Source organism: Taeniopygia guttata, chromosome 8, assembly GCF_048771995.1.
Source record: "Taeniopygia guttata chromosome 8, bTaeGut7.mat, whole genome shotgun sequence".
Classification (NCBI taxonomy): domain Eukaryota; kingdom Metazoa; phylum Chordata; class Aves; order Passeriformes; family Estrildidae; genus Taeniopygia; species Taeniopygia guttata.
The window spans coordinates 31782629-31797682 of NC_133033.1; the positions used below are offsets into that span (position 1 = coordinate 31782629).

Consider the following 15054-nt stretch of genomic DNA (forward strand, 5'->3'; position numbering starts at 1 on the left):
AGGTATTGGAGTGAATTGCCCAGGGAGCTGGTGGAGTCACAGTCTCGAATGTCCAAGAGGCATCTGGATATGGATTGGGGAATATAGTTTAGGGGTTAGTATGGTTGTGCTGGGATGGTGGTTGGACTAGATAATCTTGAAGGTCTCTTTCAGCCTTGATTCTGTGAGTTTCAGTACCTGGGAAACCTTTCCCATCTCATCTGCTTCTGTGTGTCTTATCTCTTGGCTTTAGTAATAATTTTTAAAGGATAACATCTCTTTTTAAGGCTTAAGAAACTTAATTTTTGCTGAAGATCTCTGAAAACAGCCTTCAGAACGTCCTGAAGGCAATTGGGACATACAGTTTATTTCAGATCCTCCAAGTCTCTGCTTATGTATTCCCTCTGTTACCAAGACTTCTGCTGTTATTTTGTACCCCCCTTTATATTCCAGTGTGAAATGCAGACTGTCACATCTCCAAAGACTTCTGGGCAGGCCTGTCAGTTCTGTCCTTGCCCCAGAGCTTAGTGTCTGGCCTTGCCATTTATTTTGAGTGAAATGAGGACTTGTCAGACTTCTAGCAGTCTTTGCTCTCACTTGGTAAGGGTAATAAAGATAAAAATCAGTGGGTAGATGCCTGCAAAATACAGACCAGTCCTTAGGATAGTTTTACATATCGAAACCTGTCTTTGGCAGTCAGTTTACTCATAGGGTAAATTGATGCTTCCTTTTTGCTAAGTGACAGGGTCCTCCCTGTAGCTGGTGGAGCTTGTGGTAAGCACCCCTTTCTGGAGGGACTTTTGTGGGGATAACAGAGGAGTTATTGTTTGGGTTAAGATAGTGGTGATGTATCCAAACTGCAGAAAGCCTGAGAGGGTGGCTTGGAAGGTGAGAACGGGGGGTTAAGTGACTATATTAATAATGCAGTAAAGGTTATCAGGGCTTCTGAAGTTCACTGTGGTTTCTTTTGATGCTGAGACTGTTTAAGACTGTTTAAGAATTGAGCTCAAGGAACATGTGTGGACCCTGGAACAATGATGTATTGCACATAATTGTAAGTCATACAAGCAGCCTTATTATGGAGAGGAACATGACCTTTTTTCCTTTCTTAATTCAGACTTGGTTTTAGTAAAGATAGCTGCAGAGTAAATGCAATTTCACTCAGTAAACCATAGCTGTAAAGATAAGTTCTTAATAAATAAAGATTTTTTTTTAAGTATGATCCTGAGTTCTTATTTCTAATTTTTGGCTTAAATATTTAATGAAATTTTGGTAACTTTGCTTCCTAATATGCCTCTTTGAATACTATTTATTGCAAGATTTTATGAACAGGTTTCATTTACTACATACTGCAAGTTCTTACATAGGGACCTAAGGTATTTTTATAAGTGAATACAGATACTGCCTCAGTTAGTGCACCTGTATAGTATTTCCCGTGTTCAAAGCAGATGATTAACCACCTGTAACCTTTCTTGCTTGCTTCACTCATAAGTTATGGATGTTTTTTTCTCTTGCACTAATGAAATGGTGACTTCTGAGCGTATTGGAGTGGGTTTATAGCTAGAAGAAAACTATCTTTTAGACTTGTGGTTCAGAATATTGGTGTAGTCAAGTCTTTTGACAAATGCCTCTTTGCCACCTTCTCATAATTTCTCTAGAAGATAAATGTGAGGTTCAGCACCTGCAGCAGTTTCTATTAGAAATCCTGTTTTGATCTCTTCATAACTTTTCAAAATGTTGATCTTTCAAGCTGGAATTTACTGCATGTTTTTTGCACAAAGGTACTTGCAAGCCCTTTTCCTTTTGAAGTTTATGTATTTTGTTTTCTTTTTGACCTAGAGCAATATGGCAAAAAAACTCCAAATCCTTGGCAAAATAATAGAAAAAAAAAAGTCTTACTTGAGAAAAGATTGAAAACAAATGGCTAAAGCTTAAAAATACTTTTTCACACAAACAACAGATAGTTTTGGAGGGGAGGAATGTATTGATCATTGACAACAGGTGAATGTCTGTCCCTAAGGCAAACTTAGCATGGCTGAGTGCCTTTCCATATGTGTGCACAGTTAATTGAATGCACACACTGCATTTTTTTTTTTTTTTATCCAGTGTCCTCTTCTGTTGATATTAAGGGCCCAAAAAGTCTGGAAGGTCAAGTTTAATAATGAAATATTATATCTTGGCAGTGGTGGGTATTTATTACTATTTTCCTGGGAAACCAAATGCAGCTGCCTGTGACTTTTTAAAATTCTTGCTTTCATACGTGTGTTGCATAAATGCTTTTGCAAATTTAACTTTGTTAATTTTAAATGTTCACCTGTTCTTTCATCTTGAACACTTTGTGAGAAAACTGATTGTATCAGTTAATTCTCCCCACTTTTATGCTCAGTTCTTTAAGGAAGAGGCCTTGCTAGTTGTCTGCTCAGGATTTGAATGTCTCCAGTTAGACAAAACCATATACATCATATAGATAATTTATGCTAAAATATTATTAGCTCATCTACCCGATGGTATTTCTGTCAAGCAGCACCATTGCTTACTGAAGAAGAATACTGAGCTTGATGTTTGGTATCACAAATCAAGTTCAACACAGGTGCTATTCTTTGGGTGCATTCATGTTTCCCTTGGCAGATATCACTTCATTTTTATTTTTTTTTCTAATGTGATGTTTAGTCTCTCATGTCTAATAAACAAGGCCTCTTTTATGTCTGCTAAAGCATAAGGCTGTTTTTTAGTTTATTAACATCCTGGGACAGAAAAATAATCCTGAAATGTCTCAGGCTTGTGGCACTGAGTGCCTGCTCAGCATTTCAGAATCATCGTTGTTCTTTGCACCCTCAAATGTTAGATACTAAAAATAAGAAGAGTTATTAGTTATCGTGGGGTAATGGCTGGGAATTCTAAGAATGAATTCTCCAGGGATGTCATTACCCTGTGTTAATCACTTCACCTGTCAAGCCTTACGTTCTGCATGTTCGCACATGGATGAACTAATGAGTAAGCAAGAGGGTGACAGAACCAGGAATCAGTCATGCTCTTTTGTTGTCATGTGGTCTTGATTACATTTCAGGACTGCTGAGGAGAATTTATAGCTAGAGTAATCAGGTCCCTATCCACTGCACTTACCTGGTATTTAAATCTATTTGCATTTTTAAGTTACTGAATGAGAGATGTGAGCTCCAGAAGCAGTGATAAGAAGCCCAAGGATACAATGAGTGCGTGAATAGCAAACTAAAAATTATCATGGTGGTATCAGTGTATACAGCTGGCTCTCCTTGCTGCGCTGGAGAGGTCTTGCAAAGAAAGCACCTACTACTGATACATTACACTGTAAGGCAATTAGTCTAATTGTTTAGGCAGCTTTGTTCCCTTCCTCAGGTGTCCTTATCTTATGAGGCTTTTCTATCAGACCCTATCACTAAGCTTTCAGAGCATATTTTCTCCATACTGTAGGATGTAAATGAGGGAGACGAATATTCAAGATATGAAACATACTTTATCATACTCCTACCTTTGGGAATTCTGTGTGTTAAACAGCCTGGATGTTCTCAAGCCTTTCTGTTAGCTCTTCCCCAGTTGTGAGGAAACATTTATCGTTTGGCGGAAGTATTGATCAGAGAAGCAGATAAATATGTTATAGATGGACTGTCCATATGCTTAAGAGGCTTGAATGCCATGTTTCACTAAACGAAACTTGTGGAGGCTCAGGTGTTCTTGTCTTTGTATTAAGAAAAGCCTTGCACCTGGTTCTAGTTGTGCAAATACATTGTAACAGAGAGGTATTTTGTCAAAATAAGTGATATTTGCAATTAATTTATAAGACTAAAATTTCTCTATGGTCTGAAGATGACTTTCATGCCACAGTTGCCCTGTATGTTGTAAAAGGCTCTGCATCCAAAGCAACAATGGAAAGAAAACCCAGAGACAGACAAGACTTCCAGAGAGAGAAACTGATCTTATTGTGCAATGTCATTGAGGTATTGTATTCTACAGATAGAAATTAATTTCACGGGGTACCTTTAGAAAAGTTCAGCTTTTACAGTGAAGTTTACACTGTGGTTTGTTAAAGTAGCACTTGGTGAAAGGACAGGAAGTAGGAAGAGTCTGATATTGGATGGATGAAGCCACAGGACAGAATTAAGGGTTTATTTACAGTGATTACCTGGTTTATCCTCCTTGGGTGATAATTTTTGCCTCATCTTGGTTGGAGCAATGGCTTTGTGTGTCTGGGAAAATGATGTTCCCTCTGGTAATAGTCTCATCTATTTGTCTGGATCTATGCTGTATGTTGTGATGACTGCACAGGGAGTCTGGATCAGAGCCTGGAAGGTGTGTTACTGTACATAAAATGGCCTGTGAGCTTCCAAAAAGTGTGAACCCAGATGCTTTTTAAGCTGTTTATTAAAACAGTGTTGCTGATTTTGCAGTATTTCTGTAGAAAATAACTCCTGCTGTTCTTTGCTTTTTCTAGAAAAAGATTTTTTTGGGTTTTTTTATTTTTCTTTGGTGCTCTGTGATTTTTCTAGAATTGGAAAGACAGTTGGTCAAGGGTCTATAGCTCCTTCCATTGTGTGTTTTTCTAGGCTGTGTCTGTGGCACTGGGAGGCTCTGCTGGGCTTTTAGTTTATTGCAAACACTTAGAACTGGCACCAGGAGACCCAGTCAGGACTGCTTGTTGTCTGTGCTGCACAAACACAAGGCAGGAAGTTGCTGCCTCCCAAGGGGCCCTTGCTCCAGGAAAAACAGGAAGCTCCAGGATGAAACCTTAGTGCTATACCCAGATAGGCTTGTTAGTAGATGGCCAACCAAAAATAAAATAACCTTGACCTGGTGTTTAGCATTGTGTAATTTCTTGGTAGCTTCTTGACCATCTGAAATCCCTTTTCCAGGACTGTAAAAATGTTTCTTCTGTATATATGCCTAAATCTGAACAATGGGACCATTGTAGAATAGCTGATTTCCTCACTGTAATTTTGGAACTTGTAAGTGGTTTTGTAACTTCTTTTTAAATGGGATTTATGAATGTTGGGGACTAATGGTATTTTCTAGAGCTGAGATCAGGCAGGACCCGTGCTGTGCAAGTGTCACTTAACTTTGCCACTAATCTTGGAGCTGTAGCACCACCTGCTATTCCTGCTGCAGGTTTTGAAAGTGAAAATGGAATTATCTGCTATGGTGTAGTGATTTGTAAATTATCTGTGGCAGTCTAGTTCTAAACCATTAAACTTCTGCTGTCTGTGCCTCAAATTAAATGTAAACTGAAACCTTCAGAGTACAGAGATTATTATACATTTATAAAGTTATCTCATTCAAATAAGCAACCATGTTAGAAATAGGTGTGGACCCAGCAGCCCTTTCTTCTCCTGTTTTCAGGGACTGAATCTTTTGTTAGTGTTTAAGAGGAAAATTAAAATGGTAGATTATTTAATGCAGAGTGCACAGATATTTGGAATGCTTTATTATAAGAGATTTAAATTGTGCTTTTTGTTGAAGCAGAACCTCCTGCCTCTTAAAGGATCAAACTTGAGCACTTGAGTGAATAAGTCTTTGGGAGTAGCTTGCCAGATATTCTTTGGAATATGTCATACTAAGAGTAATATGTCTTGCCAAACTCGTAACTTTGAATTTGGGCACTTTAATATTCTGTTGTAAAGTTGAAAGTATAAAAATTTGTCTTTGGAGAATGTGTTGTGCTTAAGCTTTCAGTGGACTTAACTCAGCAAATGCTTCTGGTCACAGGCCACCTTGCTGGTTGTCTGTTAATACTGGGAGCTGAGGAGAGTCAGGTGCACTTCCAGTTCTCTGTGTATGTATTACATTTATGTGTCTCAGTGAACCAGACTTGCTCTGGAGCTGATGTCAGGAGCTCTCACCTAGAGGAATGTGTGTGTGTTTGGGCCCTGCAAGGCTGGGTTTAGGCTCTGGCTGTTAGGGTGTGACATAGCTGCTGAACAAACAGGTAAGGAGATAATGTCCTTGCTTAGGTGTAAACAGTTGTCAAGCCTGTGGCTTCAGTTGCTTGGGGTGAGCAAAGCCAGCTTGCTGACTGACCAAAAACCTGGAAGATATTCCATGTGACACAAAGAAGGGAAAGGAAATGTTGGCTGGTGAGAGGGGAAGTCTCCTTCTGACCCTTTCAGGTGTAGCCCTCAAATGGACTGGAGCTTATGGTGTAATACAAGGTAAGTATCACACCTTTGGAAGAAGTGATACCTTGATACCACGTGGTGCTTGCTCAGTGCCAGGAGCAAATCGTGCTCTGGTCAAAACAGGTTCTTTCCAATCCAGAAACTTAATGACAACGTTTAAATCAGCAAGTGACAGGTTAACAGCTGGGATGAGAATTAGCCTTGATACCTTCCAGCAAAACATTTTGTATTTAATTTAAGGGTGAAATTATCATTGTCTTTCATTGTGTTTTTTTCTAATTGTGACAGGACAAATGGGGGAATGGTTTGAAAGTGAAAGAGTGTGGGTTTAGATATTAGCAAGAAATTCTTCCCTGTGAGGGTGAGTAGGCTCTGGCACAGGGTGCCCAGAGAAGCTGTGGCTGCTCCATCCCTTGAAGTGTTCAGGGCCAGGCTGGACAGGGCTTGGAGCGACCTGGGATAATGAAAGGAATCCCTGCCTGTGGCAGGGGGTGGAGTGATATAATCTTTAATGTCCCATCTAACCCAGACCACTTTGTCATTCTATACTCAGTGTTTGCAAGCCTGTTACATCTTGTCTGAGACATGTTAGAGGAGCATAATAGTATTAGTTTGAATAATGTGCATTTCTGTGATTGACATCCAAATACCTCCTCCTCTTGTTTCACATTGTTTCAAAATAATAGCTTTGTCTTGAATGTGGTTTGTGTGCACACTTAAGTTAATCTGTGCATTTGAACTTCATGCCTGGTGACTTTTGAATTGTGTAGCACACAAGTGAAGATAGTTCAGATTCCTCTCTGGAAAGATTGTAATTTATCTTGGTGGTGGTGCAGTGCAGATTGATTTAGACTTCTCCCATTCTCTTATCCACAGCAATTGGAGCAGATCCAGAAGGAGCTAAGTGTTCTGGAAGAAGATATTAAACGTGTAGAGGTGAGGTGCCCAGACATTGTTCTGACTCTGGCAATTTTTCATTTTCATCAAGCTGTCTGCCCTGCTGTGAGGCTGCTGGGTTAAATTTATGGCATTTAAGTCAGTAATGGGAAAATGAACAGATGATGCTCTTTCTTTAATTTGTTCATTTAGTTGATGTGTGCAGGCTGCAGTTAGGTAGCTCTTATATAATCATTTCTTTGTGTTGGTAGTAAGTATTTTAGAGTAGCTGCTAGAAATCAGCAGCTGGTATATTGATCAGAATTTAAGATTTTTGTATGTTGCTGGCTGTTTGCACAGGCTGTTTAAACCTTAGCAGCATCTAAGTCTTAAAATGGAGAGGTGGGGGGGATTCAGAAGAAGGTTGTTGTGCAGACTGGGCAGGAACAAAACCAGTTCCTGCTGCATGTCAAAACTGATTGCTGCTACCTCCTGGTATAGTTCTCTTAATTCCTTAATAATGGGAATCTCTTGATATTTTTGCTAAGAATTATTCTCCAAGAATTTGTAACCCCATCAGTGCAATCCTTCTGTCTTCACTGAGTCTTTAGGTTCCTCTTGGTCCTTTTCTGTAATCCATTCTAGTATTTAATCTTGCAGTAGGGAGCTGATGTTTCAGGAATACATCAGACTGCCACCTCTCCAAATATCATTCCCTTAAAGCTTCTTGGGAATCAGTTTGCTGGTTTGCTTCTCACTGCTTGCTCATCTTGAGCAATCAGCATGTGTTCCCGACTACCTTCCAAAAAGCCTTTTAGAATTTTTCATGCAATTAATATGTGTGCTGATGAATTAGCAAAATAGAAATACTACTGACAACTGCAAGAATTCCCATTTATCTATCTGATAGCTGTTTGGAATTTTTTCAGACCTGTTTTCCTAAATGCTTCTCAGCTTTGGTGAAATAAATATACCTTAGTGTGTTTTATTCACACTGGTAAAATAAATCTTGAGATCTAGGAGAAACTATTCCCAAAAGCTGTGGAATCTCTCAAAGAGCATCCAGCTACCTGTTTCTGTGTTCTTTAATCAGGCATTTCAGTGGGCTGCAGCTGTGATATATTCCTGGGGTGTGATGCTGACCTTGCCTCTAACCTCTAAAGCCTGGGATCTCGCTTGTCACAAATACCCTTCTTTCTACCTATCAACTAACAGGCACCTAGTGGGAATTTGAAAGCACAAGTAATAATTGTCCTGGGAACACTTTGCCCCTCAACTAATGAGCTGCTGCATCCTGCATAGCTTCCATTTCCCAAACAGATGAAAGACAGTTTCACACTGGGTACACAGCAGTGACTTAGTCTGGGAGGGACAAAGCCAAGTTCATGTGCAAAGTTTATCTCTTGTGCAGTGGTCCCACAGAGGACTGACAGATCCTCTTTTAAGTCTGTGGCACCACCTTTGCCCTGTTGCCTTGTGACTATTCTTGCCATGACCCATATCCAGCTTTACCTTCCAGTTTTGAAGGCTGTTAGATAAGTTTGCACATACCTCAAAAATGCAGTTACAGCTTGCTAGTTCTGCCATGTTTAAAGAGGATGGGTTAGAGGCAATTGGATGATAACCAAATCTGTTGGGTTTGTTGGAGTATAAACTCCAAAACTGCCACTCTTGAAGCACAGAGCACAACAGGTGTAGGATTTTTTAAGCCCAGTCTGAATGGTAACTGAAAAAAAAAGGAAGAAAATCAGTGTTTTCTCAGGTATAGGTTAGGATTTTTAGGTAAGAGTTGAGTAAATGTAGACACAGGAAAAGCAGCAGTAAACACATGTATTAGACAGACATGTTTTGTCAGCTCTGATGTAATGTGGCTTTCTGTTTCAGGAGATGAGTGGCCTGTACTCCCCAGTCAGTGAGGACAGCACAGTGCCACAATTTGAGGCTCCCTCACCTTCACACAGGTATGGAGCTTGCATCTCAACTTGGATTTCAAACTGTACATGTTGCACTCTATTTGCTAATGCTTTCCAAGCAGTGCCCAAAACACAAGCAAAACTGTTTTTTGAGTGCTGTACAGTAATTTCCTATTGTGTTTCTAATTGCTGTAAACTTTATGTGAACAAAGAAGTGAAGAAAAAGCCATCTGAGCCTGCATTTGGATGAAAAATCTGCTCTGAATCAGGTGCCATGGAAAACTGATGGCTTTAAATGTCATGTGAATTAGTAAACTTGAGTCACAAGCCTTTGCTATGGAATAAAATATTACTATTATTTATATGCTACCTTTTCTGAACATTGTGCTGTTCTGCTTGAAAGCATATGAAAGGTCTTAATTTTGTATGGTATTGGAGTGCTCTGGCTCCCCTAATCAGCATGGATAGCTAAAGGTATGGGCTCAGATCAGAATTTGAAATGTACAGCCTATTGATTCTGTTTATCTGCTGTCTGTTTTGATTTAATGAAATGCCTTTCTAATAACATAATTTCATGTGTATTTTTGCCTGGAATATTGCATAGTCTGGTTTCTTGATGATAATACTGCAGATGCTTCTTGTATCCCAGTTTTAAGTGCCAGAGTCTGAAGTGCTCTACTTTACAGATGTGTCTTTTTATCTAATTTCAGCAGGGCCAAGTTATGTTATTAAGTGATCATCTCTGCTATCTCTTAGAAGTAGAGTTCTCTAAACTGTCATTTTCTGTTATAAAATTGTACTGGTAGATTTTTTTTGCAGTTAGCAGCTCTAAACCTAATAGCCCAGAAGTAAAAAATGATCAGATTTCTTCCCTTAAAGAGACTTAGAAACAGTGCTGTGGTGAGGAACCCAGCAATATTGGCTGGATATTCCTACCAAGATGCTATTTCTGGACAGAGAGACCAATATCTCTGATATTTCTATGTAACTCTGGCTGCCCCTGAGGGAAAGGACAGGAATATGATCAGAATGGATGGGAACAGCATTTCTAATTCAGTTCTTCACTGCTTCTTCAATTCTTTTTAGGTACAGATTTGTTTCTTGGTATGGAGTATTGCTGTTTTGCCAAGAAGCAGTTTTGTGAAACTGATGAGATTCTTGTCAGGTTCTACTACTTTTCTGGTTATTGGCTATTAAATAGATTGGTTTTACTCCATGGTAGAGATGCTTGAGGTAAACTTGAGCACGGGTTGGGCAACATCAATTTGTTGGATGTTGGATGCCTTTAGGCCTAGAAACCTTTCTCTTTTAACAGGAGATTCTACTTATGAGTAGAAATGTATCTCTATTACTTGAACTAAGCTAACAAACAAGCCCCCAAAGAACTTTTTTATCTGTTGAAGGCTGGAATAACTTTTTGAGCCCAGGAGTTTTAGTAAAAGTGTTGAGGGGGGAACAGTCTGCAGTTAGAGCTACACTGGTTTCAGTCTACTGAGAATTTCTTAATATTCCTTTATGCCTATTTATTTCATGTCCTAGGGGTCAATCAATCTCAATTCTTGCATTTGAAGATGTAAGATAGTATCAGAAGAATTGTAGTGATCTTTGGATTGATGTGTTTCACCTGGGGTCTCCTGGGAGGGGGCAGTGGGATGGAGCCAAGATAGGTGCAGGGACCTTGGGCTCATCTTCCCTGCCTATCTGGGTCATCTTGGCTGTGTCTTGAATTTTGGAATTTCCCCCTGGTACAGCATGACAGGGGTGTGATGTAATAGGATATTTAGGTGACTTCTAGGGAATGTGGGATTGCCTTTTTCTCTCTGCTTTAGAAGACCCCTTATCTTTTTCTTGGTGGCATTCCTGTGTTAAGAAGTAGCCTTGAGTGGTAGAAGAGAAATCAGTATATGAAGGAATTACCTCAACAGGCATCAGTTGTTCCCAGAAGTTACTCCCTCTATCCCTGCCCTATTTTGACGGTTTTATACAATTCAAGTAATTGCATTGGTGTGAATTACCATAAGTTACATTCCAGGAAGGTCTACCACTTGAAACTAATTTTATTTTCAACATTAAGTGTAAGTTTTGAAGAATATCTCAACAACATTCCTCCTTAGCAAGAATGCTGCAGAACAGCTGATATGAAATATGCTGATTTTTCTCTTAACTGAAATATTTAATCTCCAGAGTGCATTTTAGAGATGCCATGAACCACTAAGAGTGAAATACAAATATAGTTTGGGATGGATTCTCTTCCATGTTAAAATGATATTGAACTTGCAGAGGCTCTTTAGCCTATCAGTGAATTGAAATAGTGTATCTAAATTGAAATATAACTTAACATACTTAACACACTGCTAATGAAATATAATTGTATAACACTTTAGTAATGTGCCTTATAAATAGTACAAGGTTATCAGTGACTAGTGCTGAGAGGAAGAAAACTTCTTTAGCCTTTGAATTTAAAGTTCAAGAAAATAGAGTTCTTTGGAATTCAGTTTTTATCTGGTCTCTGGTGGCCTGCCCTTATTCATCTGCTTCCTTTAAATCACATGCTTCCTTCATTAATTTTCTGTTTCTTTTCATTGTTTGTAGCTGTTTTTTCCTCCCCATTTTTAACATCTTCAAAATGTGAAATTACTTTTCCTTCCCCCAGCTTCCTTCAGAAGCTCTTTAGCAAAAAACCCTAGCACAGCTATGATGTTCAGTACATCCTTGGCTGCAAGAAACACGTGTTTTCTCTTGTGCCTGTGCAGGGTGTGATGAAACATTAAATTGGGTAATAGCACAGTGCTTGTTTACAGTGTTGCCTGTTGCTTGGTTTGTATACTAATAGAGAACAAGGGGGGGAAGAATAAGGGAAGAGAACAAATAGTTCTGTGTATGGCTTTTCTGAACAGGCATGTGTGTTATTTCTGCTCCCAGTAAGTGGTGCAAACAGAAGGTAGGAATAAGCAACTTATCTGTGATGCTATCCAGGACTAATAGCAATAACAAGCTACCACGAATAGGGGTCTGAAGGAAAATTCAGATCTAGAAACGAGTTGCTTGGTAACTGGTTCAGTTATTGAAATCCTGATCCTCCTTCCTCTCCATTTGTTCTAATTACCTCCTCCCATCCCTGTAATGGGATTTATAGTCTGTGGGTTGCCTTGTTCGTTGTTGTTCTGTGTTTTTAAATGTCATATGAGTGTAGCTGAATTTCCAAACTGAACCTAATGTTACATTCTTTAAAAAAAACCAAACTGGATAGCACTGTAATTTTCTGATTACTTGCATCCCTTTTATTGAAAGGAAAAACATTCAAGCATATATGAGTTAACTCAGCTGTGGGCACAGCATAGAAATCTCTTTGAATTTGTACTCTGGTTAGGGAGATGACGTCTACACTCTTGAAGGCTTTACATCACCAGACAACCTGCAGCAAAACGAGACCAGACACTCCAAGTCTGTGTTCTGCTGTTAATTGCCTCTGTACCTGTCTCAGAGTGGAGTAGTTTTTCATTGCTTTCTAGCTGAATGTGTTATTCCTGCAGTTCTGGCAGGATCTGCTGTCCATGTTTCATTATTTCGTGCAGCCACATTCTAATTTAAAGTTCATTGTCCTCAGCCATGCCTGAAATGGTTCTGCTGTTTTCTCCCTTACAATAGCTTCTGCAAATAATGATTTTTATCTCTAGATTTTCTTTGTTTGCAGTTTTTGTCTTGCCTGGAACAGAAGTCCAGTCAATCTCATTTTCCAAGTTAATTTTTAAATTCTCATCAGTGGTTATGTCTCATCTCCTGTTTCCACTTCCAGGGGAGCTTGAAAACATTCAGAGAAATATTTAAGCACTGGTACCATTGGTTCATTTTTCCAAACTTACAGGTGCCCTGCCCTGCATTTCAACCAAACCAATTTGTTTATGACCAAGATTCTCAAGTTTCCACATAAGTTCTGTCAGCTGCTACACAAGCAGGAATTGGTAAAATTATCTTTGACAAAACTAAGACCTACAGCAGTGTTCTAGAAGCTTTTAAAGAAACCTTCAGCTTTCCCAGGCAATGCTTAAAATCTAGAGTTATCTCATAAGAAAGACTGAGAATAATGAGAACAATGATCCCAACTAGTTTCTTCTCTGTCCAAGTCAAATGACATAGCAGAAGCAAAGCAGTTAAAAAGATTTTTTTAGAAATTAATCATGGTGATTTTCATAATGTATTCTGCATAATCAATAAAATTGTGTCCTTGTATGCTGATCTTTACCTGTCCTGGAGGTATATGAAATTTGAGTGATAAGTGTGCTTTTATCTGGCTCTGGTGTCTTACTGTGGGAGCTGAATTTTTTGCCTCTGTGTCGAAGAGCACTGAACCACCTGTTTTCTGCTTGGATCAGGAGATCTTTTTGCAGTTTTGAAAATTAAATTCCATTGAGTTTGCATGTCTGTGCTGTGTTTTGAAAACAGTGATTTAAAAGGTATGTTGTGCCATTATAGATACTATAATATGGTGTAGTATTTTTTAATAATAGTAATCCTGGCTGTCAGTATATTTTTTCAGGTTATTTCTATATTTCCTTAATTGTCTGTTTAAACAAGTATCTGTCTTACACTGATTTCTCTAGGTTTTCCCTTTCCAGTGCTGGTTCAAATGCCAGAGCATTAGACTTCTCTATTTTCTTTTTTTAAGGAATTGAAAACCAGTGGTAGCATGTTATTTTCAGAATGTCTTGTGCTGCATATTTCATATGAAAGATATGCATTTGCATTCTAATTAGAAATTATTTGACTGCAATACATGTAATTGTGTGTGACAGCATTCTGCTCTAGGAAAACTGTGTTAAAAAAAAAGTCTCTCCTAAAGCCCCAAACAAAATAAAGCCTTGTGTTCCCTGTCTGTAAAATGGATTTCAAAGGCGAGTATGCTGCAGAGTGTCAAGGGGGGAATAGCAAACAGGTTAAAAATGATAAAGGATGGCTGTGCAGCAATTTAAGCAGACTATTTCTTTTATTTTTGCAGTAGTATTATTGACTCCACCGAGTACAGCCAGCCTCCAGGCTTCAGTGGCAGTTCTCAGGTAAGATCATATATAAATGTCCGCATTTATATGGGGGGATGGGAGGCTGAATGTGGAGATTAGTCAGGGCTGAGGTACACCTTCATCCATCTCCAGAGTACTGGTCAGCTGGAGCTTTTACCTGGTTGTATGGGCAGCTGCAGCTGTAGGAATGATTGTGCCCAGTTGTGTGAGAGAGACCTGGTGTAATGTGTTTAGACATCTGAATATTTTCTTAAAGCTGACTCTTCCATGGAAGAGGGGATATGGTTTGCTCTTCATGTCCCATGTGGCAGCACTGGGGAAGGGAGGTAAATCCCTGACCCTTTCCCTTGGCTTAACTTTCAAAACAAAAAAATAATCTCCAGGCACAGTTACATCATTTGTCCTCATCAGGGCCTTTTACAAACCATTATAAATTCATATAGAGGGTAAAAAGCTGCATATAGAATGGAACTGTTTGGTAGGCAGCCTCCAAACTGTCTGATCCATAGGGCCTCCCAAATTCCAAACAGCGCTTCTGTAGTCTAGAACCCTGGAGGGATTCAGCTGGGCTGGGGAGGTGACACTCATACCCAGCTCACAGTTCCAAAAAGGTTATACAGTTTTCATCTGGGCAGATGGACTGCTGGGCACATTCCAGCTGTGCCTTGGGTGCTCTCTGGTGGTGGTGGACCATCCCTGGCATACACCAGCATGAAACTGGTAAATTAAAAGGTCCAAGAGCTGTTGGATCTTGTTTTATTTAAAGAAAAAAAAAAAGACCTGGGCACATCTATGTTTAAATACAGCTGTGTAACTAATTGGTAATTAGAAAATTCCATCTATTAGTCTGTGGGAAAATGCTTGTTGCTACTGCTCTGGTCTTTTGCTTGAACAGAGTTACAGTTCTACCACATTTCAGAGGGCAGGTGTAATGTAGATGGAGGTTTTGTGTTTAGGACTCTGATGTGCTACAGGGTGTTTGTTCTCCAGTGACATAACTTGTCTCAGTACTTCCTATTTCAAAGCCAAAATTAATAGCATAGCTACCCTGCTGGTGAGCTCACAAAACAAACAACCCAGACTTTCTTGTCATTCTGTATGACAGTCTTATTTGTGTGAGAA

General features: G+C 39.2%; 1 protein-coding gene across 2 annotated transcripts in view; it reads left to right on the forward strand.

The window, feature by feature from the left end:
* COP1 (COP1 E3 ubiquitin ligase) overlaps positions 1–15054 on the forward strand; it is a 123854-nt gene that overhangs the window by 15605 nt on the left and 93195 nt on the right. For both annotated transcript variants that reach the window (XM_002191990.7, XM_012575418.5), the window contains exons 7-9: positions 7002–7061; positions 8886–8962; positions 13911–13968. In XM_002191990.7, coding sequence (XP_002192026.7) covers positions 7002–7061; positions 8886–8962; positions 13911–13968 — 195 coding nt within the window. The remainder of the gene's footprint in view (positions 1–7001; positions 7062–8885; positions 8963–13910; positions 13969–15054) is intronic.